General features: G+C 42.8%; 1 protein-coding gene across 50 annotated transcripts in view; it reads left to right on the top strand.

Annotated features, from left to right (window-relative positions):
- The window catches only part of ubr4 (ubiquitin protein ligase E3 component n-recognin 4), a 165,944-nt gene that overhangs the window by 90,879 nt on the left and 49,138 nt on the right, over positions 1 to 25,927 (top strand). For 16 of the 50 annotated variants that reach the window (XM_090185503.1, XM_090185492.1, XM_090185516.1 and 13 more), the window contains 8 exons: positions 8,504 to 8,635; positions 9,389 to 9,510; positions 9,690 to 9,801; positions 11,079 to 11,230; positions 22,095 to 22,272; positions 22,930 to 23,034; positions 24,083 to 24,220; positions 24,522 to 24,690. In XM_090185503.1, coding sequence (XP_090041629.1) covers positions 8,504 to 8,635; positions 9,389 to 9,510; positions 9,690 to 9,801; positions 11,079 to 11,230; positions 22,095 to 22,272; positions 22,930 to 23,034; positions 24,083 to 24,220; positions 24,522 to 24,690 — 1,108 coding nt within the window. The remainder of the gene's footprint in view (positions 1 to 8,503; positions 8,636 to 9,388; positions 9,511 to 9,689; positions 9,802 to 11,078; positions 11,231 to 22,094; positions 22,273 to 22,929; positions 23,035 to 24,082; positions 24,221 to 24,521; positions 24,691 to 25,927) is intronic. The other 34 variants (XM_090185529.1, XM_090185515.1, XM_090185527.1 and 31 more) reach the window with 3 other exon arrangements.

The following is a 25,927-nucleotide window of genomic DNA, read 5'->3' as shown; positions in this document are numbered from 1 at the left end:
TATTGACTGAACCTTCTAGTGTTGATACAGGTAACAACCTATTGACTGAGACCAAACCTTCTAGTGTTGATACAGGTAACAACCTATTGACTGAACCTTCTAGTGTTGATACAGGTAACAACCTATTGACTGAACCTTCTAGTGTTGATACAGGTAACAACCTATTGACTGAGACCAAACCCTCTAGTGTTGATACAGGTAACAACCTATTGACTGAACCTTCTAGTGTTGATACAGGTAACAGCCTATTGACTGAACCCTCTAGTATTGATACAGGTAACAACTTATTGACTGAACCTTCTAGTGTTGATACAGGTAACAACCTATTGACTGAGACCAAACCTTCTACTGTTGATACAGGTAACAACCAATTGACTGAGACCAAACCTTCTAGTGTTGATACAGGTAACAACCTATTGACTGAACCTTCTAGTGTTGATACAGGTAACAACCTGTTGACTGAACCTTCTAGTGTCGATACAGGTAACAACCTATTGACTGAACCTTCTAGTGTCGATACAGGTAACAACCTATTGACTGAACCTTCTAGTGTTGATACAAGTAACAACCTATTGACTGAGACCAAACCTTCTAGTGTTGATACAGGTAACAACCAATTGACTGAGACTAAATCTTCTAGTGTTGATACAGGTAACAACCAATTGACTGAGACTAAATCTTCTAGTGTTGATACAGGTAACAACCTATTGACTGAGACCAAACCTTCTAGTGTTGATACAGGTAACAACCAATTGACTGAGACTAAATCTTCTAGTGTTGATACAGGTAACAACCTATTGACTGAACCTTCTAGTGTTGATACAGGTAACAACCTATTGACCAAACCTTCTAGTGTTGATACAGGTAACAACCTGTTGACTGAACCTTCTAGTGTTGATACAGGTAACAACCTATTGACTGAACCTTCTAGTGTTGATACAGGTAACAACCTATTGACTGAGACCAAACCCTCTAGTGTTGATACAGGTAACAACCTATTGACTGAATCTTCTAGTGTTGATACAGGTAACAACCTATTGACTGAGACCAAACCCTCTAGTGTTGATACAGGTAACAACCTGTTGACTGAACCTTCTAGTGTTGATACAGGTAACAACCTATTGACTGAACCTTCTAGTGTTGATACAGGTAACAACCTATTGACTGAACCTTCTAGTGTTGATACAAGTAACAACCAATTGACTGAGACTAAACCTTCTAGTGTTGATACAGGTAACAACTTATTGACTGAACCTTCTAGTGTTGATACAGGTAACAACCAATTGACTGAGACTAAACCTTCTAGTGTTGATACAGGTAACAACCTATTGACCAAACCTTCTAGTGTTGATACAGGTAACAACCAATTGACTGAACCTTCTAGTGTTGATACAGGTAACAACCAATTGACTGAACCTTCTAGTGTTGATACAGGTAACAACCTATTGACTGAACCTTCTAGTGTTGATACAGGTAACAACCTATTGACTGAACCTTCTAGTGTTGATACAGGTAACAACCAATTGACTGAGACTAAATCTTCTAGTGTTGATACAGGTAACAACCTATTGACTGAACCTTCTAGTGTTGATACAGGTAACAACCTATTGACTGAACCTTCTAGTGTTGATACAGGTAACAACCTATTGACTGAACCTTCTAGTGTTGATACAGGTAACAACCTATTGACTGAACCTTCTAGTGTTGATACAGGTAACAACCTATTGACTGAACCTTCTAGTGTTGATACAGGTAACAACCTATTGACTGAGACCAAACCCTCTAGTATTGATACAGGTAACAACCCATTGACTGAACCTTCTAGTGTTGATACAGGTAACAACCTATTGACTGAACCTTCTAGTGTTGATACAGGTAACAACCTATTGACTGAGACCAAACCCTCTAGTATTGATACAGGTAACAACATATTGACTGAACCTTCTAGTGTTGATACAGGTAACAACCTATTGACCAAACCTTCTAGTGTTGATACAAGTAACAACCTGTTGACTGAACCTTCTAGTGTTGATACAGGTAACAACCTATTGACTGAGACCAAACCCTCTAGTATTGATACAGGTAACAACATATTGACTGAACCTTCTAGTGTTGATACAGGTAACAACCTATTGACCAAACCTTCTAGTGTTGATACAAGTAACAACCTGTTGACTGAACCTTCTAGTGTTGATACAGGTAACAACCTATTGACTGAGACCAAACCTTCTACTGTTGATACAGGTAACAACCAATTGACTGAGACCAAACCCTCTAGTATTGATACAGGTAACAACCTATTGACTGAACCTTCTAGTGTGGATACAGGTAACAACCTATTGACTGAACCTTCTAGTGTTGATACAGGTAACAACCTATTGACTGAACCTTCTAGTATTGATACAGGTAACAACCTATTGACTGAACCTTCTAGTGTTGATACAGGTAACAACCTATTGACTGAACCTTCTAGTGTTGATACAGGTAACAACCAATTGACTGAGACTAAACCTTCTAGTGTTGATACAGGTAACAACTTATTGACTGAACCTTCTAGTGTTGATACAGGTAACAACCAATTGACTGAGACTAAACCTTCTAGTGTTGATACAGGTAACAACCTATTGACCAAACCTTCTAGTGTTGATACAGGTAACAACCAATTGACTGAACCTTCTAGTGTTGATACAGGTAACAACCAATTGACTGAACCTTCTAGTGTTGATACAGGTAACAACCTATTGACTGAACCTTCTAGTGTTGATACAGGTAACAACTTATTGACTGAACCTTCTAGTGTTGATACAGGTAACAACCTATTGACTGAGACCAAACCTTCTAGTGTTGATACAGGTAACAACCTATTGACTGAACCTTCTAGTGTTGATACAGGTAATAACCTATTGACTGAACCTTCTAGTGTTGATACAGGTAACAACCTATTGACTGAACCTTCTAGTGTTGAGACGGGTAACAACCTATTGACTGAACCTTCTAGTGTTGATACAGGTAACAACCTATTGACTGAGACCAAACCTTCTACTGTTGATACAGGTAACAACCAGTTGACTGAGACCAAACCCTCTAGTATTGATACAGGTAATAACCTATTGACTGAACCTTCTAGTGTTGATACAGGTAACAACCTATTGACTGAACCTTCTAGTGTTGAGACGGGTAACAACCTATTGACTGAACCTTCTAGTGTTGATACAGGTAACAACCTATTGACTGAGACCAAACCTTCTAGTGTTGATACAGGTAACAACCTATTGACCAAACCTTCTAGTGTCGATACAGGTAACAACCTATTGACTGAACCCTCTAGTATTGATACAGGTAACAACCTATTGACTGAACCTTCTAGTGTCGATACAGGTAACAACCTATTGACTGAACCTTCTAGTGTCGATACAGGTAACAACCTATTGACTGAACCTTCTAGTGTTGATACAAGTAACAACCTATTGACTGAGACTAAATCTTCTAGTGTTGATACAGGTAACAACCAATTGACTGAGACTAAATCTTCTAGTGTTGATACAGGTAACAACCTATTGACCAAACCTTCTAGTGTTGATACAGGTAACAACCTATTGACTGAACCTTCTAGTGTCGATACAGGTAACAACCTATTGACTGAACCTTCTAGTGTCGATACAGGTAACAAACCTATTGACTGAACCTTCTAGTGTTGATACAAGTAACAACCTATTGACTGAGACTAAATCTTCTAGTGTTGATACAGGTAACAACCAATTGACTGAGACTAAATCTTCTAGTGTTGATACAGGTAACAACCTATTGACTGAACCTTCTAGTGTTGATACAGGTAACAACCTATTGACTGAACCTTCTAGTGTTGATACAGGTAACAACCAATTGACTGAGACTAAATCTTCTAGTGTTGATACAGGTAACAACCTATTGACTGAACCTTCTAGTGTTGATACAGGTAACAACCTATTGACTGAGACCAAACCTTCTAGTGTTGATACAGGTAACAACCAATTGACTGAGACTAAATCTTCTAGTGTTGATACAGGTAACAACCTATTGACTGAACCTTCTAGTGTTGATACAGGTAACAACCTATTGACTGAGACCAAACCTTCTAGTGTTGATACAGGTAACAACCAATTGACTGAGACTAAATCTTCTAGTGTTGATACAGGTAACAACCTATTGACTGAACCTTCTAGTGTTGATACAGGTAACAACCTATTGACCAAACCTTCTAGTGTTGATACAGGTAACAACCTGTTGACTGAACCTTCTAGTGTTGATACAGGTAACAACCTATTGACTGAACCTTCTAGTGTTGATACAGGTAACAACCTATTGACTGAATCTTCTAGTGTTGATACAGGTAACAACCTATTGACTGAGACCAAACCCTCTAGTGTTGATACAGGTAACAACCTGTTGACTGAACCTTCTAGTGTTGATACAGGTAACAACCTATTGACTGAACCTTCTAGTGTTGATACAGGTAACAACCTATTGACTGAACCTTCTAGTGTTGATACAGGTAACAACCAATTGACTGAGACTAAACCTTCTAGTGTTGATACAGGTAACAACTTATTGACTGAACCTTCTAGTGTTGATACAGGTAACAACCAATTGACTGAGACTAAACCTTCTAGTGTTGATACAGGTAACAACCTATTGACCAAACCTTCTAGTGTTGATACAGGTAACAACCAATTGACTGAACCTTCTAGTGTTGATACAGGTAACAACCAATTGACTGAACCTTCTAGTGTTGATACAGGTAACAACCTATTGACTGAACCTTCTAGTGTTGATACAGGTAACAACCTATTGACTGAACCTTCTAGTGTTGATACAGGTAACAACCAATTGACTGAGACTAAATCTTCTAGTGTTGATACAGGTAACAACCTATTGACTGAACCTTCTAGTGTTGATACAGGTAACAACCTATTGACTGAACCTTCTAGTGTTGATACAGGTAACAACCTATTGACTGAACCTTCTAGTGTTGATACAGGTAACAACCTATTGACTGAACCTTCTAGTGTTGATACAGGTAACAACCTATTGACTGAACCTTCTAGTGTTGATACAGGTAACAACCTATTGACTGAGACCAAACCCTCTAGTATTGATACAGGTAACAACCCATTGACTGAACCTTCTAGTGTTGATACAGGTAACAACCTATTGACTGAACCTTCTAGTGTTGATACAGGTAACAACCTATTGACTGAGACCAAACCCTCTAGTATTGATACAGGTAACAACATATTGACTGAACCTTCTAGTGTTGATACAGGTAACAACCTATTGACCAAACCTTCTAGTGTTGATACAGGTAACAACCTATTGACTGAACCTTCTAGTGTTGATACAGGTAACAACCTATTGACTGAGACCAAACCTTCTAGTGTTGATACAGGTAACAACCTATTGACTGAACCTTCTAGTGTTGATACAGGTAACAACCTATTGACTGAACCTTCTAGTGTTGATACAGGTAACAACCAATTGACTGAGACTAAACCTTCTAGTGTTGATACAGGTAACAACTTATTGACTGAACCTTCTAGTGTTGATACAGGTAACAACCAATTGACTGAGACTAAACCTTCTAGTGTTGATACAGGTAACAACCTATTGACCAAACCTTCTAGTGTTGATACAGGTAACAACCAATTGACTGAACCTTCTAGTGTTGATACAGGTAACAACCAATTGACTGAACCTTCTAGTGTTGATACAGGTAACAACCTATTGACTGAACCTTCTAGTGTTGATACAGGTAACAACCTATTGACTGAACCTTCTAGTGTTGATACAGGTAACAACCAATTGACTGAGACTAAATCTTCTAGTGTTGATACAGGTAACAACCTATTGACTGAACCTTCTAGTGTTGATACAGGTAACAACCTATTGACTGAACCTTCTAGTGTTGATACAGGTAACAACCTATTGACTGAACCTTCTAGTGTTGATACAGGTAACAACCTATTGACTGAACCTTCTAGTGTTGATACAGGTAACAACCTATTGACTGAACCTTCTAGTGTTGATACAGGTAACAACCTATTGACTGAGACCAAACCCTCTAGTATTGATACAGGTAACAACCCATTGACTGAACCTTCTAGTGTTGATACAGGTAACAACCTATTGACTGAACCTTCTAGTGTTGATACAGGTAACAACCTATTGACTGAGACCAAACCCTCTAGTATTGATACAGGTAACAACATATTGACTGAACCTTCTAGTGTTGATACAGGTAACAACCTATTGACCAAACCTTCTAGTGTTGATACAGGTAACAACCTATTGACTGAACCTTCTAGTGTTGATACAGGTAACAACCTATTGACTGAGACCAAACCTTCTAGTGTTGATACAGGTAACAACCAATTGACTGAGACTAAATCTTCTAGTGTTGATACAGGTAACAACCTATTGACTGAACCTTCTAGTGTTGATACAGGTAACAACCTATTGACCAAACCTTCTAGTGTTGATACAGGTAACAACCTGTTGACTGAACCTTCTAGTGTTGATACAGGTAACAACCTATTGACTGAACCTTCTAGTGTTGATACAGGTAACAACCTATTGACTGAATCTTCTAGTGTTGATACAGGTAACAACCTATTGACTGAGACCAAACCCTCTAGTGTTGATACAGGTAACAACCTGTTGACTGAACCTTCTAGTGTTGATACAGGTAACAACCTATTGACTGAACCTTCTAGTGTTGATACAGGTAACAACCTATTGACTGAACCTTCTAGTGTTGATACAGGTAACAACCAATTGACTGAGACTAAACCTTCTAGTGTTGATACAGGTAACAACTTATTGACTGAACCTTCTAGTGTTGATACAGGTAACAACCAATTGACTGAGACTAAACCTTCTAGTGTTGATACAGGTAACAACTTATTGACTGAACCTTCTAGTGTTGATACAGGTAACAACCTATTGACTGAACCTTCTAGTGTTGATACAGGTAACAACCTATTGACTGAACCTTCTAGTGTTGATACAGGTAACAACCTATTGACCAAACCTTCTAGTGTTGATACAGGTAACAACCAATTGACTGAACCTTCTAGTGTTGATACAGGTAACAACCAATTGACTGAACCTTCTAGTGTTGATACAGGTAACAACCTATTGACTGAACCTTCTAGTGTTGATACAGGTAACAACCTATTGACTGAACCTTCTAGTGTTGATACAGGTAACAACCAATTGACTGAGACTAAATCTTCTAGTGTTGATACAGGTAACAACCTATTGACTGAACCTTCTAGTGTTGATACAGGTAACAACCTATTGACTGAACCTTCTAGTGTTGATACAGGTAACAACCTATTGACTGAACCTTCTAGTGTTGATACAGGTAACAACCTATTGACTGAACCTTCTAGTGTTGATACAGGTAACAACCTATTGACTGAACCTTCTAGTGTTGATACAGGTAACAACCTATTGACTGAGACCAAACCCTCTAGTATTGATACAGGTAACAACCCATTGACTGAACCTTCTAGTGTTGATACAGGTAACAACCTATTGACTGAACCTTCTAGTGTTGATACAGGTAACAACCTATTGACTGAGACCAAACCCTCTAGTATTGATACAGGTAACAACATATTGACTGAACCTTCTAGTGTTGATACAGGTAACAACCTATTGACCAAACCTTCTAGTGTTGATACAAGTAACAACCTGTTGACTGAACCTTCTAGTGTTGATACAGGTAACAACCTATTGACTGAGACCAAACCCTCTAGTATTGATACAGGTAACAACATATTGACTGAACCTTCTAGTGTTGATACAGGTAACAACCTATTGACCAAACCTTCTAGTGTTGATACAAGTAACAACCTGTTGACTGAACCTTCTAGTGTTGATACAGGTAACAACCTATTGACTGAGACCAAACCTTCTACTGTTGATACAGGTAACAACCAATTGACTGAGACCAAACCCTCTAGTATTGATACAGGTAACAACCTATTGACTGAACCTTCTAGTGTGGATACAGGTAACAACCTATTGACTGAACCTTCTAGTGTTGATACAGGTAACAACCTATTGACTGAACCTTCTAGTATTGATACAGGTAACAACCTATTGACTGAACCTTCTAGTGTTGATACAGGTAACAACCTATTGACCAAACCTTCTAGTGTCGATACAGGTAACAACCTATTGACTGAACACTCTAGTATTGATACAGGTAACAACCTATTGACTGAACCTTCTAGTGTCGATACAGGTAACAACCTATTGACTGAACCTTCTAGTGTTGATACAGGTAACAACCTATTGACTGAACCTTCTAGTGTCGATACAGGTAACAACCTATTGACTGAACCTTCTAGTGTTGAGACAGGTAACAACCCATTGACTTAGTTTTCGATGAGTTTAGTCTGGACACTTTAATATTGACGTTTTGTTTGTTTGTTTGTTTGTTTGTTTGTTTGTTCAGAGATGACTGAGGAGGGCCAGAAACAGATGGACAGTGAGGGATGTAACTTCATCATGCAGCTGGTCAATAACTTCTGGAAGCTCCATGCCCTCAAACCAAAGAACGCTTTCCTGGCCCCTGCCTGTCTGCCAGGTAAACTCACATTGTCTTTCCTGGCCCCTGCCTGTCTGACCAGGTAAACTCACATTGTCTTTCCTGGCCCCTGCCTGTCTGACCAGGTAAACTCACATTGTCTTTCCTGGCCCCTGCCTGTCTGACCAGGTAAACTCACATTGTCTTTCCTGGCCCCTGCCTGTCTGACCAGGTAAACTCACATTGTCTTTCCTGGCCCCTGCCTGTCTGACCAGGTAAACTCACATTGTCTTTCCTGGCCCCTGCCTGTCTGCCAGGTAAACTCACATTGTCTTTCCTGGCCCCTACCTGTCTGACCAGGTAAACTCACATTGTCTTTCCTGGCCCCTGCCTGTCTGACCAGGTAAACTCACATTGTCTTTCCTGGCCCCTGCCTGTCTGCCAGGTAAACTCACATTGTCTTTCCTGGCCCCTACCTGTCTGACCAGGTAAACTCACATTGTCTTTCCTGGCCCCTGCCTGTCTGCCAGGTAAACTCACATTGTCTTTCCTGGCCCCTACCTGTCTGTACCAGGTAAACTCACATTGTCTTTCCTGGCCCCTGCCTGTCTGCCAGGTAAACTCACATTGTCTTTCCTGGCCCCTACCTGTCTGACCAGGTAAACTCACATTGTCTTTCCTGGCCCCTGCCAGGGGGGGGGGACCCCACAGCGTGATCTGCTGTAATATATATGTATGTATGTATGTATGTATGTATGGGATGTTTGTTTAGACTAATTATATAATAATCGGTCAATTGTTGTTCCTCTCCAGGTCTGACCCACATTGAAGCTACAGTGAACGCATTGGTGGACATCATCCATGGGTTCTGTACCTGTGAGCTGGACTACATTAACGTGGCCTCCAAGATCTACATGCAGATGCTACTGTGTCCCGTACGTTCCTCAGTTACACTTTTGGACATAGACCCGTGGAAAATATATTTGATCCTGGATCGGCATTTTTCGCTGTGTTCAAACTTGTTTCTTTACCTAAAATAGCACTTAAATGATGTATAAAAAAGTGTATTATAAAACAAATTTTAAGTGATTTTGATTCTGTTTTTGTATTCCAGGACACGTCTGTTAGCTTCGCCTGTAAGCAGGCCCTGATCCGAGTACTCCGACCCAGGAACAAACGCCGTCACGTGACTCTTCCTTCTCCCCCTCGCTCCAACACACCCATGGGTAGGTATCTCCTAACCCTGAAATCAGACCAGGGCTTTCAAACCCTGTTTTACTGGAGAGCAATCTTCCTGAAAGGTTTTCACTCGAATCCCCATTTCGTAACTAATCTGATTCAGTTTATCAATCCAGCTAATAATTCGAATCAACGCACCGTTGGATTAGTGTTAGAATGAAAGCCTAGAGGACGGGAGCTCGACAGGAACAGGGTTAGAATGAAAACCTAGAGGACGGGAGCTCGACAGGAACAGGGTTAGAATGAAAGCCTAGAGGACGGGAGCTCTCCAGGAACAGGGTTAGAATGAAAACCTAGAGGATGGGAGCTCTCCAGGAACAGGGTTAGAATGAGATCCTAGAGGATGGGAGCTCTCCAGGAACAGGGTTAGAATGAGATCCTAGAGGACGAGAGCTCTGCAGGAACAGGGTTAGAATGAAAACCCAGAGGACGGGAGCTTTCCAGGAACAGGGTTAGAATGAAAACACAGAGGACGGGAGCTTTCCAGGAACAGGGTTAGAATGAAAACCCAGAGGACGGGAGCTCGACTGGAACAGGGTTAGAATGAAAACCCAGAGGACGGGAGCTCGACAGGAACAGGGTTAGAATGAAAACCCAGAGGATGGGAGCTCGACAGGAACAGGGTTAGAATGAAAACCCAGAGGACGGGAGCTCGACAGGAACAGGGTTAGAATGAAAACCCAGAGGACGGGAGCTCGACAGGAACAGGGTTAGAATGAAAACCCAGAGGACGGGAGCTCGACAGGAACAGGGTTAGAATGAAAACCCAGAGGACGGGAGCTCGACAGGAACAGGGTTAGAATGAAAACCCAGAGGACGGGAGCTCTCCAGGAACAGGGTTAGAATGAAAACCTAGAGGACGGGAGCTCTCCAGGAACAGGGTTAGAATGAAAACCCAGAGGATGGGAGCTCTCCAGGAACAGGGTTAGAATGAAAACCCAGAGGACGGGAGCTCTCCAGGAACAGGGTTAGAATGAAAACCCAGAGGACGGGAGCTCTCCAGGAACAGGGTTAGATAGCCTTAAACTAGAACCAATAGAACTGCCAGAAAGTGTTTAAGTTAATTTCAGAACAGTATAAAAACAAATTAAAAAACAGATATTTTTGTTTAGACTTTTCAGTTCTTCTATATTTTAGAATCGTTTTTCAACGTCCTCTACTCTATTCATCTCTTAAAGAGTTAGGAGCGAAGGTTTGAACAAATCAGAAACCACTAAATTATTTCATCGACGCTGAGTGTTCTCCTTTCTCCCTCCTCCTCCAGGAGACAAAGACGATGATGATGAGGATGATGTTGATGACAAGATGCAGCCGTCAGGGCTGACGGGAGGAGAGGGGGGCAGGCAGGAGAGTCAGGAGCAGGGTGAGGTCGACCATGGCGACTTTGAGATGGTGGTGAGTCTCTTTGAGATGGTGGTGAGTCTGGTCCAATCGCTAGTGTCCACTCCTCCTCACCCACTCCTCATACACACTGTAGTAATCTAGTGTCCACTCCTCATACACACTGTAGTAATCTAGTGTCCACTCCTCATACACACTGTAGTAATCTAGTGTCCACTCCTCATAGACACTGTAGTAATCTAGTCCACTCCTCATACACACTCCTCATACACACTGTAGTAATCTAGTGTCCACTCCTCATACACACTGTAGTAATCTAGTGTCCACTCCTCATACACACTGTAGTAATCTAGTGTACACTCCTCATAGACACTGTAGTAATCTAGTGTCCACTCCTCATACACACTCCTCATACACACTGTAGTAATCTAGTGTCCACTCCTCATACACACTGTAGTAATCTAGTGTCCACTCCTCACACACACTGTAGTAATCTAGTGTCCACTCCTCATACACACTCCTCATACACACTGTAGTAATCTAGTGTCCACTCCTCATACACACTGTAGTAATCTAGGGTCCACTCCTCATACACACTCCTCATACACACTGTAGTAATCTAGTGTCCACTCCTCATACACACTCCTCATACACACTGTAGTAATCTAGTCCACTCCTCATACACACTCCTCACACACACTGTAGTAATCTAGTGTCCACTCCTCATACACACTGTAGTAATCTAGTGTCCACTCCTCATTCACACTGTAGTAATCTAGTATCCACTCCTCATACACACTGTAGTAATCTAGTGTCCACTCCTCATACACACTGTAGTAATCTAGTCCACTCCTCATAGACACTGTAGTAATCTAGTGTCCACTCCTCATACACACTGTAGTAATCTAGTGTCCACTCCTCATACACACTGTAGTAATCTAGTGTCCACTCCTCATACACACTGTAGTAATCTAGTGTCCACTCCTCATACACACTGTAGTAATCTAGTGTCCACTCCTCATACACACTGTAGTATTCTAGTGTCCACTCCTCATACACACTGTAGTAATCTAGTGTCCACTCCTCATACACACTGTAGTAATATAGGGTCCACTCCTCATACACACTCATCATACACACTGTAGTAATCTAGTCCACTCCTCATTCACACTGTAGTAATCTAGGGTCCACTCCTCATACACACTCATCATACACACTGTAGTAATCTAGTGTCCACTCCTCATACACACTCCTCATACACACTGTAGTAATCTAGTGTCCACTCCTCATACACACTGTAGTATTCTAGTGTCCACTCCTCATACACACTGTAGTAATCTAGTGTCCACTCCTCATACACACTGTAGTAATCTAGTGTCCACTCCTCATACACACTGTAGTAATCTAGTGTCCACTCCTCATACACACTGTAGTATTCTAGTGTTCACTCCTCATTCACACTGTAGTAATCTAGTGTCCACTCCTCATACACACTGTAGTAATCTAGTGTCCACTCCTCATACACACTGTAGTAATCTAGTGTCCACTCCTCATACACACTGTAGTATTCTAGTGTCCACTCCTCATACACACTGTAGTAATCTAGTGTCCACTCCTCATTCACACTGTAGTAATCTAGTCCACTCCTCATACACACTGTAGTATTCTAGTGTCCACTCCTCATTCACACTGTAGTAATCTAGTGTCCACTCCTCATACACACTGTAGTAATCTAGTGTCCACTCCTCATTCACACTGTAGTAATCTAGTGTCCACTCCTCATTCACACTGTAGTAATCTAGTGTCCACTCCTCATACACACTGTAGTATTCTAGTGTTCACTCCTCATTCACACTGTAGTAATCTAGTGTCCACTCCTCATACACACTGTAGTATTCTAGTGTCCACTCCTCATTCACACTGTAGTAATCTAGTGTCCACTCCTCATACACACTGTAGTAATCTAGTGTCCACTCCTCATTCACACTGTAGTAATCTAGTCCACTCCTCATTCACACTGTAGTAATCTAGTGTCCACTCCTCATACACACTGTAGTAATCTAGTGTCCACTCCTCATACACACTGTAGTAATCTAGTGTCCACTCCTCATACACACTCCTCATACACACTGTAGTAATCTAGGGTCCACTCCTCCTCACCCACTCCTCATACACACTGTAGTAATCTAGTGTCCACTCCTCATACACACTGTAGTAATCTAGTGTCCACTCCTCATACACACTCCTCATACACACTGTAGTAATCTAGGGTCCACTCCTCCTCACCCACTCCTCATACACACTGTAGTAATCTAGTGTTCACTCCTCATTCACACTGTATTAATCTAGTGTCCACTCCTCATACACACTGTAGTAATCTAGTGTCCACTCCTCATACACACTGTAGTAATCTAGTGTCCACTCCTCATACACACTGTAGTAATCTAGTGTCCACTCCTCATACACACTCCTCATACACACTGTAGTAATCTAGTGTCCACTCCTCATACACACTGTAGTAATCTGGTGTCCACTCCTCATACACACTCCTCATACACACTGTAGTAATCTAGTGTCCACTCCTCATACACACTGTTGTAATCTAGTGTCCACGCCTCATACACACTGTAGTAATCTAGTGTCCACTCCTCATAGACACTGTAGTAATCTAGTGTCCACTCCTCATAGACACTGTAGTAATCTAGTGTCCACTCCTCATACACACTGTAGTAATCTAGTGTCCACTCCTCATACACACTGTAGTAATCTAGTGTCCACTCCTCACACACACTGTAGTAATCTAGTGTCCACTCCTCATACACACTGTAGTAATCTAGTGTCCACTCCTCATACACACTGTAGTAATCTAGTGTCCACTCCTCATACACACTGTAGTAATCTAGTGTCCACTCCTCACACACACTGTAGTAATCTAGTGTCCACTCCTCATACACACTGTAGTAATCTAGTGTCCACTCCTCATACACACTCCTCATACACACTGTAGTAATCTAGTGTCCACTCCTCATACACACTGTAGTAATCTAGTGTCCACTCCTCATACACACTGTAGTAATCTAGGGTCCACTCCTCATACACACTCCTCATACACACTGTAGTAATCTAGTGTCCACTCCTCATACACACTGTTGTAATCTAGTGTCCACTCCTCATACACACTGTAGTAATCTAGTGTCCACTCCTCATACACACTGTAGTAATCTAGTGTCCACTCCTCATACACACTGTAGTAATCTAGTGTCCACTCCTCATACACACTGTAGTAATCTAGTGTCCACTCCTCATACACACTGTAGTAATCTAGTGTCCACTCCTCATACACACTGTAGTAATCTAGTGTCCACTCCTCATACACACTGTAGTAATCTAGGGTCCACTCCTCCTCACCCACTCCTCATACACACTGTAGTAATCTAGTGTCCACTCCTCATACACACTGTAGTAATCTAGTGTCCACTCCTCATACACACTGTAGTAATCTAGTGTCCACTCCTCATACACACTAGTAATCTAGTGTCCACTCCTCATACACACTGTAGTAATCTAGTGTCCACTCCTCATACACACTGTAGTAATCTAGTGTCCACTCCTCATACACACTGTAGTAATCTAGTGTCCACTCCTCATACACACTGTAGTAATCTAGTGTCCACTCCTCATTCACACTGTAGTAATCTAGTGTCCACTCCTCATACACACTGTAGTAATCTAGTGTCCACTCCTCATACACACTGTAGTAATCTAGTGTCCACTCCTCATACACACTGTAGTAATCTAGTGTCCACTCCTCATACACACTGTAGTAATCTAGTGTCCACTCCTCATACACACTGTAGTAATCTAGTGTCCACTCCTCATACACACTGTAGTAATCTAGTGTCCACTCCTCATACACACTGTAGTAATCTAGTGTCCACTCCTCATACACACTGTAGTAATCTAGGGTCCACTCCTCATACACACTCATCATACACACTGTAGTAATCTAGTGTCCACTCCTCATACACACTCCTCATACACACTGTAGTAATCTAGTGTCCACTCCTCATACACACTGTAGTAATCTAGTGTCCACTCCTCATACACACTGTAGTAATCTAGTGTCCACTCCTCATTCACACTGTAGTAATATAGTGTCCACTCCTCATACACACTCCTCATACACACTGTAGTAATCTAGTGTCCACTCCTCATACACACTGTAGTAATCTAGTGTCCACTCCTCATACACACTGTAGTAATCTAGTGTCCACTCCTCATACACACTGTAGTAATCTAGTGTCCACTCCTCATACACACTGTAGTAATCTAGTGTCCACTCCTCATACACACTCCTCATACACACTGTAGTAATCTAGTGTCCACTCCTCACACACACTGTAGTAATCTAGTGTCCACTCCTCATACACACTGTAGTAATCTAGTCCACTCCTCATACACACTCCTCATACACACTGTAGTAATCTAGTGTCCACTCCTCATACACACTGTAGTAATCTAGTGTCCACTCCTCATACACACTGTAGTAATCTAGTGTCCACTCCTCATACACACTGTAGTAATCTAGTGTCCACTCCTCATACACACTGTAGTAATCTAGTGTCCACTCCTCATACACACTGTAGTAATCTAGTGTCCACTCCTCATTCACACTGTATTAATCTAGTGTCCACTCCTCATACACACTCCTCATACACACTGTAGTAATCTAGTGTCCACTCCTCATACACACTCCTCATACACACTGTAGTAATCTAGTGTCCACTCCTCACACACACTGTAATAATCTAGTGTCCACTCATCATACACACTCCTCATACACACTGTAGTAATCTAGTGTCCACTCCTCATACACACTCCTCATACACACTGTAGTAATCTAGTGTCCACTCCTCATACACACTCCTCATACACACTGTAGTAATCTAGTGTCCACTCCTCATACACACTCCTCATACACACTGTAGTAATCTAGTGTCCACTCCTCATACACACTCCTCATACACACTGTAGTAATCTAGTGTCCACTCATCATACACACTCCTCATACACACTGTAGTAATCTAGTGTCCACTCCTCATACACACTCCTCATACACACTGTAGTAATCTAGTGTCCACTCCTCATACACACTCCTCATACACACTGTAGTATTCTAGTGTTCACTCCTCATTCACACTGTAGTAATCTAGTGTCCACTCCTCATACACACTGTAGTAATCTAGTGTCCACTCCTCATACACACTGTAGTAATCTAGTGTCCACTCCTCATACACACTGTAGTATTCTAGTGTCCACTCCTCATACACACTGTAGTAATCTAGTGTCCACTCCTCATTCACACTGTAGTAATCTAGTCCACTCCTCATACACACTGTAGTATTCTAGTGTCCACTCCTCATTCACACTGTAGTAATCTAGTGTCCACTCCTCATACACACTGTAGTAATCTAGTGTCCACTCCTCATTCACACTGTAGTAATCTAGTGTCCACTCCTCATTCACACTGTAGTAATCTAGTGTCCACTCCTCATACACACTGTAGTATTCTAGTGTTCACTCCTCATTCACACTGTAGTAATCTAGTGTCCACTCCTCATACACACTGTAGTATTCTAGTGTCCACTCCTCATTCACACTGTAGTAATCTAGTGTCCACTCCTCATACACACTGTAGTAATCTAGTGTCCACTCCTCATTCACACTGTAGTAATCTAGTCCACTCCTCATTCACACTGTAGTAATCTAGTGTCCACTCCTCATACACACTGTAGTAATCTAGTGTCCACTCCTCATACACACTGTAGTAATCTAGTGTCCACTCCTCATACACACTCCTCATACACACTGTAGTAATCTAGGGTCCACTCCTCCTCACCCACTCCTCATACACACTGTAGTAATCTAGTGTCCACTCCTCATACACACTGTAGTAATCTAGTGTCCACTCCTCATACACACTCCTCATACACACTGTAGTAATCTAGGGTCCACTCCTCCTCACCCACTCCTCATACACACTGTAGTAATCTAGTGTTCACTCCTCATTCACACTGTATTAATCTAGTGTCCACTCCTCATACACACTGTAGTAATCTAGTGTCCACTCCTCATACACACTGTAGTAATCTAGTGTCCACTCCTCATACACACTGTAGTAATCTAGTGTCCACTCCTCATACACACTCCTCATACACACTGTAGTAATCTAGTGTCCACTCCTCATACACACTGTAGTAATCTGGTGTCCACTCCTCATACACACTCCTCATACACACTGTAGTAATCTAGTGTCCACTCCTCATACACACTGTTGTAATCTAGTGTCCACGCCTCATACACACTGTAGTAATCTAGTGTCCACTCCTCATAGACACTGTAGTAATCTAGTGTCCACTCCTCATAGACACTGTAGTAATCTAGTGTCCACTCCTCATACACACTGTAGTAATCTAGTGTCCACTCCTCATACACACTGTAGTAATCTAGTGTCCACTCCTCACACACACTGTAGTAATCTAGTGTCCACTCCTCATACACACTGTAGTAATCTAGTGTCCACTCCTCATACACACTGTAGTAATCTAGTGTCCACTCCTCATACACACTGTAGTAATCTAGTGTCCACTCCTCACACACACTGTAGTAATCTAGTGTCCACTCCTCATACACACTGTAGTAATCTAGTGTCCACTCCTCATACACACTCCTCATACACACTGTAGTAATCTAGTGTCCACTCCTCATACACACTGTAGTAATCTAGTGTCCACTCCTCATACACACTGTAGTAATCTAGGGTCCACTCCTCATACACACTCCTCATACACACTGTAGTAATCTAGTGTCCACTCCTCATACACACTGTTGTAATCTAGTGTCCACTCCTCATACACACTGTAGTAATCTAGTGTCCACTCCTCATACACACTGTAGTAATCTAGTGTCCACTCCTCATACACACTGTAGTAATCTAGTGTCCACTCCTCATACACACTGTAGTAATCTAGTGTCCACTCCTCATACACACTGTAGTAATCTAGTGTCCACTCCTCATACACACTGTAGTAATCTAGTGTCCACTCCTCATACACACTGTAGTAATCTAGTGTCCACTCCTCATACACACTGTAGTAATCTAGGGTCCACTCCTCCTCACCCACTCCTCATACACACTGTAGTAATCTAGTGTCCACTCCTCATACACACTGTAGTAATCTAGTGTCCACTCCTCATACACACTGTAGTAATCTAGTGTCCACTCCTCATACACACTAGTAATCTAGTGTCCACTCCTCATACACACTGTAGTAATCTAGTGTCCACTCCTCATACACACTGTAGTAATCTAGTGTCCACTCCTCATACACACTGTAGTAATCTAGTGTCCACTCCTCATACACACTGTAGTAATCTAGTGTCCACTCCTCATTCACACTGTAGTAATCTAGTGTCCACTCCTCATACACACTGTAGTAATCTAGTGTCCACTCCTCATACACACTGTAGTAATCTAGTGTCCACTCCTCATACACACTGTAGTAATCTAGTGTCCACTCCTCATACACACTGTAGTAATCTAGTGTCCACTCCTCATACACACTGTAGTAATCTAGTGTCCACTCCTCATACACACTGTAGTAATCTAGTGTCCACTCCTCATACACACTGTAGTAATCTAGTGTCCACTCCTCATACACACTGTAGTAATCTAGGGTCCACTCCTCATACACACTCATCATACACACTGTAGTAATCTAGTGTCCACTCCTCATACACACTCCTCATACACACTGTAGTAATCTAGTGTCCACTCCTCATACACACTGTAGTAATCTAGTGTCCACTCCTCATACACACTGTAGTAATCTAGTGTCCACTCCTCATTCACACTGTAGTAATATAGTGTCCACTCCTCATACACACTCCTCATACACACTGTAGTAATCTAGTGTCCACTCCTCATACACACTGTAGTAATCTAGTGTCCACTCCTCATACACACTGTAGTAATCTAGTGTCCACTCCTCATACACACTGTAGTAATCTAGTGTCCACTCCTCATACACACTCCTCATACACACTGTAGTAATCTAGTGTCCACTCCTCACACACACTGTAGTAATCTAGTGTCCACTCCTCATACACACTGTAGTAATCTAGTCCACTCCTCATACACACTCCTCATACACACTGTAGTAATCTAGTGTCCACTCCTCATACACACTGTAGTAATCTAGTGTCCACTCCTCATACACACTGTAGTAATCTAGTGTCCACTCCTCATACACACTGTAGTAATCTAGTGTCCACTCCTCATACACACTGTAGTAATCTAGTGTCCACTCCTCATACACACTGTAGTAATCTAGTGTCCACTCCTCATTCACACTGTATTAATCTAGTGTCCACTCCTCATACACACTCCTCATACACACTGTAGTAATCTAGTGTCCACTCCTCATACACACTCCTCATACACACTGTAGTAATCTAGTGTCCACTCCTCACACACACTGTAATAATCTAGTGTCCACTCATCATACACACTCCTCATACACACTGTAGTAATCTAGTGTCCACTCCTCATACACACTCCTCATACACACTGTAGTAATCTAGTGTCCACTCCTCATACACACTCCTCATACACACTGTAGTAATCTAGTGTCCACTCCTCATACACACTCCTCATACACACTGTAGTAATCTAGTGTCCACTCCTCATACACACTCCTCATACACACTGTAGTAATCTAGTGTCCACTCATCATACACACTCCTCATACACACTGTAGTAATCTAGTGTCCACTCCTCATACACACTCCTCATACACACTGTAGTAATCTAGTGTCCACTCCTCACACACACTCCTCATACACACTGTAGTAATCTAGTGTCCACTCATCATACACACTCCTCATACACACTGTAGTAATCTAGTATCCACTCCTCATACACACTGTAGTAATCTAGTGTCCACTCCTCATACACACTGTAGTAATCTAGTGTCCACTCCTCATACACACTGTAGTAATCTAGTGTCCACTCCTCATGCACACTGTAGTAATCTAGTCCACTCCTCATACACACTGTAGTAATCTAGTGTCCACTCCTCATACACACTGTAGTAATCTAGTGTCCACTCCTCATACACACTGTAGTAATCTAGTGTCCACTCCTCATACACACTGTAGTAATCTAGTGTCCACTCCTCATACACACTGTAGTAATCTAGTATCCACTCCTCATACACACTGTAGTAATCTAGTGTCCACTCCTCATACACACTCCTCATACACACTGTAGTATTCTAGTGTCCACTCCTCATACACACTGTAGTAATCTAGTGTCCACTCCTCATACACACTGTAGTAATCTAGTGTCCACTCCTCATACACACTGTAGTAATCTAGTCCACTCCTCATACACACTCCTCATACACACTGTAGTAATCTAGTGTCCACTCCTCATACACACTGTAGTAATCTAGTGTCCACTCCTCATACACACTGTAGTAATCTAGTGTCCACTCCTCATACACACTGTAGTAATCTAGTGTCCACTCCTCATACACACTGTAGTAATCTAGTGTCCACTCCTCATACACACTGTAGTAATCTAGTGTCCACTCCTCATACACACTGTAGTAATCTAGTGTCCACTCCTCATTCACACTGTATTAATCTAGTGTCCACTCCTCATACACACTGTAGTAATCTAGTGTCCACTCCTCATACACACTGTAGTAATCTAGTGTCCACTCCTCATACACACTGTAGTAATCTAGGGTCCACTCCTCATACACACTCCTCATACACACTGTAGTAATCTAGGGTCCACTCCTCATACACACTGTAGTAATCTAGTCCACTCCTCCTCATACACACTCCTCATACACACTGTAGTAATCTAGTGTCCACTCCTCATACACACTCCTCATACACACTGTAGTAATCTAGTGTCCACTCCTCATACACACTGTAGTAATCTAGTCCACTCCTCATACACACTAGTAATCTAGTGTCCACTCCTCATACACACTCCTCATACACACTGTAGTAATCTAGTCCACTCCTCATACACACTAGTAATCTAGTGTCCACTCCTCATACACACTCCTCATACACACTAGTAATCTAGTGTCCACTCCTCATACACACTCCTCATACACACTAGTAATCTAGTGTCCACTCCTCATACACACTCCTCATACACACTAGTAATCTAGTGTCCACTCCTCATACACACTGTAGTAATCTAGTGTCCACTCCTCATACACACTGTAGTAATCTAGTGTCCACTCCTCACACACACTGTAGTAATCTAGTGTCCACTCCTCACACACACTGTAGTAATCTAGTGTCCACTCCTCATACACACTCCTCATACACACTAGTAATCTAGTGTCCACTCCTCATACACACTGTAGTAATCTAGTGTCCACTCCTCATACTCAATCTCACATGCACAAACAGGAGTCAAGTCGCATTACCACGGTAACATCCCGCCCTTAAAGGGGCAGGTGAACAGTTTTGTCTCTGTAATATTTTTGTTAAAATGCTCCGGTCGCAGAAGAATGTGATTTTTAAATTATTTGTCACATTTACTTCTTACAAATAATATATGTATTGTTTTAGAAACATGAAAAAAACTCATATGTTGTTGTTTGTTTTTTGTTGGTATACTTTGAGTGGCTGGTAAATAACAAAATCTGATTGGCTGGTCGAGTTTTAAATCTACCTGCCACAGTGGCTGGTGGCCCAAAAAAAAATGTTTTATGCCCTGCAAATAGCCACATAAACACACACCCAAAATACTGTTCATGATGGAAAAAAAATGTCAAACGTTATCTGTCGTTTCGATCGTGTTTTTTGCTTATTGTCTGTTGTGTCTGGTCTGTGTACCTCTATCCAGTCTGAGTCCATGGTTCTGGAGACGGCGGAGAATGTGAACAATGGTAACCCATCTCCCCTGGAGGCTCTCCTGGCCGGGGCCGAGGGCTTCCCCCCGATGCTGGACATCCCCCCAGACGCGGACGACGAGACCATGGTGGAGCTGGCCATCGCACTGAGTCTCCAGCAGGACCAGCAAGGTCGATACTCACTAATACAACACCATCGTGAGAGTCAATCACTTGAATATTCATATTTCACATTTACATATTGTGCTACTTAATATGTTGTTTTTTTTCCAATAATCTTTTGCCTGGAAAGAAAGTAACATGTTGTTCTACTGATTTTGTTTCTGTAGCCTTGCTTGACATGATAGCATAGTTGGCTAATGCTAGCATGACCTTTTTAGAGTCTGGATCAGTAAACCACTGTCTGTGTGGGAGTTTGGGTTTGACAACACTGTTGTAGCTATAATATTCTGGGCTCTAGCAGCCAGTGCCCTGGACCTCCCGGTCTCTCGGTCTCTCAGGTCAGACTCACTGTAGCAGTGAACTGTGAAGGTTTAGCTGTGTTGATAATGACCTTGTTGGTGGTGTTATATGTTGATCCAGGCAGCAGTGCCCTAGGTCTCCAGTCTCTCGGTGTCTCAGGTCAGACTCACTGTAGCAGTGAACTGTGAAGGTTTAGCTGTGTTGATAATGACCTTGTTGGTGGTGTTATATATGTTGATCCAGGCAGCAGTGCCCTAGGTCTCCAGTCTCTCGGTCTGTCAGGTCAGACTCACTGTAGCAGTGAACTGTGAAGGTTTAGCTGTGTTGATAATGACCTTGTTGGTGGTGTTTTATATGTTGATCCAGGCAGCAGCAGCAGTGCCCTAGGTCTCCAGTCTCTCGGTCTCTCAGGTCAGGCTCCCAGCTCTTCTTCTCTGGACGCAGGCACCCTGTCAGACACCACCGCATCAGGTAACGAAGCTCATTCTACACACGGGACTCCTACCATCTTTTAAATCTCAAGGGGACGGTTTTAAGCCCCGTTTGGTTCTTCATTAAAAGTGTCTTGTAGTTCAAGACTAGGATTATTCTGTGTTTGGGCAACTGGACTCAGTTTTCTATTCCATTAACAAAAAAGCAGAATAGGGGAGGGAGGGTGTTTTTCCTGTAACAGCTGTGCTTATGCTTCTAGAGGAGGGAGGGTGTTTTTCATGTAACAGCTGTGTTTATGCTTCTAGAGGAGGGAGGGTGTTTTTCATGTAACAGCTGTGCTTATGCTTCTATGGGAGGGAGGGTATTTTTCCTGTAACAGCTGTGTTTATGCTTCTAGAGGAGGGAGGCTGTTTTTCATGTAACAGCTGTGCTTATGCATCTAGAGGAGGGAGGGTATTTTTCCTGTAACAGCTGTGCTTATGCTTCTAGAGGAGGGAGGGTATTTTTCCTGTAACAGCTGTGCTTATGCTTCTAGAGGAGGGAGGGTATTTTTCCTGTAACAGCTGTGCTTATGCTTCTAGAGGAGGGAGGGTATTTTTCCTGTAACAGCTGTGCTTATGCATCTAGAGGAGGGAGGGTATTTTTCCTGAAACAGCTGTGTTTATGCTTCTAGAGGAGGGAGGGTGTTTTTCCTGTAACAGCTGTGCTTATGCTTCTAGAGGAGGGAGGGTGTTTTTCCTGTAACAGCTGTGCTTATGCTTCTAGAGGAGGGAGGGTGTTTTTCCTGTAACAGCTGTGTTTATGCTTCTAGAGGAGGGAGGGTATTTTTCCTGTAACAGCTGTGCTTATGCTTCTAGAGGAGGGAGGGTGTTTTTCCTGTAACAGCTTTGGTTATGCTTCTAGAGGAGGGAGGGTATTTTTCCTGTAACAGCTGTGCTTATGCTTCTAGAGGAGGGAGGGTGTTTTTCCTGTAACAGCTTTGGTTATGCTTCTAGAGGAGGGAGGGTGTTTTTCCTGTAACAGCTGTGCTTATGCTTCTAGAGGAGGGAGGGTATTTTTCCTGTAACAGCTGTGGTTATGCTTACAGCCCCAGCATCAGACGACGAGGGGAGTACAGCCGCCACGGACGGTTCTACGCTACGGACCTCTCCGGCCGAGCACGGGGGCAGCGTGGGGTCAGAGAGCGGGGGGTCTGCCATCGACTCAGTGGCAGGAGAACACAGTGGTGAGTTGACACACAGGGGAAACTGTGATGCCCTAGTCAAATTACCTTCCTAGTTTCCTTGGAAGTTATGATTTAGAAATGACATGTGAACGCCCTGTGGTGGAACTGTTGTGTTCATCTGTCTAATCATGTCTAATCAGTAATTATTTCAAGGAAAGGAGGCAGGGAAGGATGCACTTTTTAAGCCAAATCGAATCACAACTAATCCCTAGTCCTGAACCCACTAAACCCCTAGGTCCCCTAGGCACTTGGCGGAGGTCTGTTTTCCTCATGTTCGTCCTCTTTCCGTGTCTCTCTCTAGTGTCGGGCCGCAGCAGTGCGTACGGGGACACGACCGTTGAGGGCCACCCAGCAGGACCAGGTAGTGTGAGCTCCAGCACAGGGGCCATCAGCACCACCACAGCCCAGCAGGAGGGAGATGGATCGGACGGAGACGCAGAGACAGAGGGGGACATCCACACCAGCAACAGGTCAGGTACCACCAAGGCACTGTGGTGGTTTGATTCTACATTGGACTATATGGAATGGACTTTCCCCTGTTTTGAACTTTGACCTGTTTGCAGTGGTGGTCCTTCGAAACGGTGCGATTTGATATCACTTCTCACGGAAAGAAGAATCTCGAAGGAGATTTTTTGATTGTGTATCTGATATCTGTACATAGAGTACCAGTCAAAAGTTTTAATTTTAATTTTTAATTTCATTTTTTTTTTTTTTACCCCTTTTTCTCCCCAATTTCGTGGTATCCAATTGTTGTAGTAGCTACTTACTATCTTGTCTCATTGCTACAACTCCCGTACGGGCTCGGAAAAGACGAAGGTTGAATGTCATGCGTCCTCCGATACACAACCCAACCAGTCGCACTGCTTCTTAACACAGCGCGCATCCAACCTGGAAGCCAGCCGCACCAATGTGCACCTGGCAACCTTGGCGCCACATCATTGTTCTGTTGAAAAACAAATGATAGTCCCAATAAGCCCAAACCAGATGGGATGGCGTATCGCTGCAGAATGCTGTGGTAGCCATGCTGGTTAAGTGCCTTGAATTCTAAGTAAATCACAAACAGTGTCACCAGCAAAGCCTCCCCAAACCATCACACCTCCTCCTCCATGCTTCACGTTGTGAACCACACATGCAGAGATCATCCGTTCACCTGCGTCTCACAAAGAAACGGAGGTTGAAACCAAAACTCTCAAAGGGGCACCGGTTCGTTGAGGTAATATGTACATATAAGTGGAAATATTGAAGTGATAAGATGATAACAACAGGGTATCAGCGGTGGAAAAGAGGGGGGAGGGGAGCCATTTGATTAGATGTTCAGGAGTCTTATGGCTTGTGGGTAAAAGCCTTTTGGACCTAGACTTGGCGCTCTGGTACCGCTTGCTGTGCGGTAGCAGAGAGAACAGTCTATGACTGGTGTGGCTGGAGTCTTTGACAATTTTTAGGGCCTTCCTCTGACACTGCCTGGTTTAGAGGTCCTGGATGGCAGGAAGCTTGGCCCCCCAGTGATGTACTGGGCCGTTCTCACTACCCTCTGTAGTGCCTTGCGGTCGGAGGTCGAGCAGTTGCCGTACCAGGCAGTGATGCAACCAGTCAGGATGCTCTCGATGGTGCAGCTGTAGAACCTTTTGAGGATCTTGCCAAATATTTTCTGTCTCCTGAGGGGGAATAGGTTTTGTTGTGCCCTCTTCACGATTGTCTTGGTGTGCT

The sequence above is a fragment of the Oncorhynchus mykiss genome, chromosome 9 (genome assembly GCF_057628025.1).
Source record: "Oncorhynchus mykiss isolate SJ-2025 chromosome 9, ASM5762802v1, whole genome shotgun sequence".
NCBI classification, from domain to species: Eukaryota; Metazoa; Chordata; class Actinopteri; order Salmoniformes; family Salmonidae; genus Oncorhynchus; species Oncorhynchus mykiss.
This window is presented reverse-complemented; position numbering and strand designations above follow the sequence as displayed.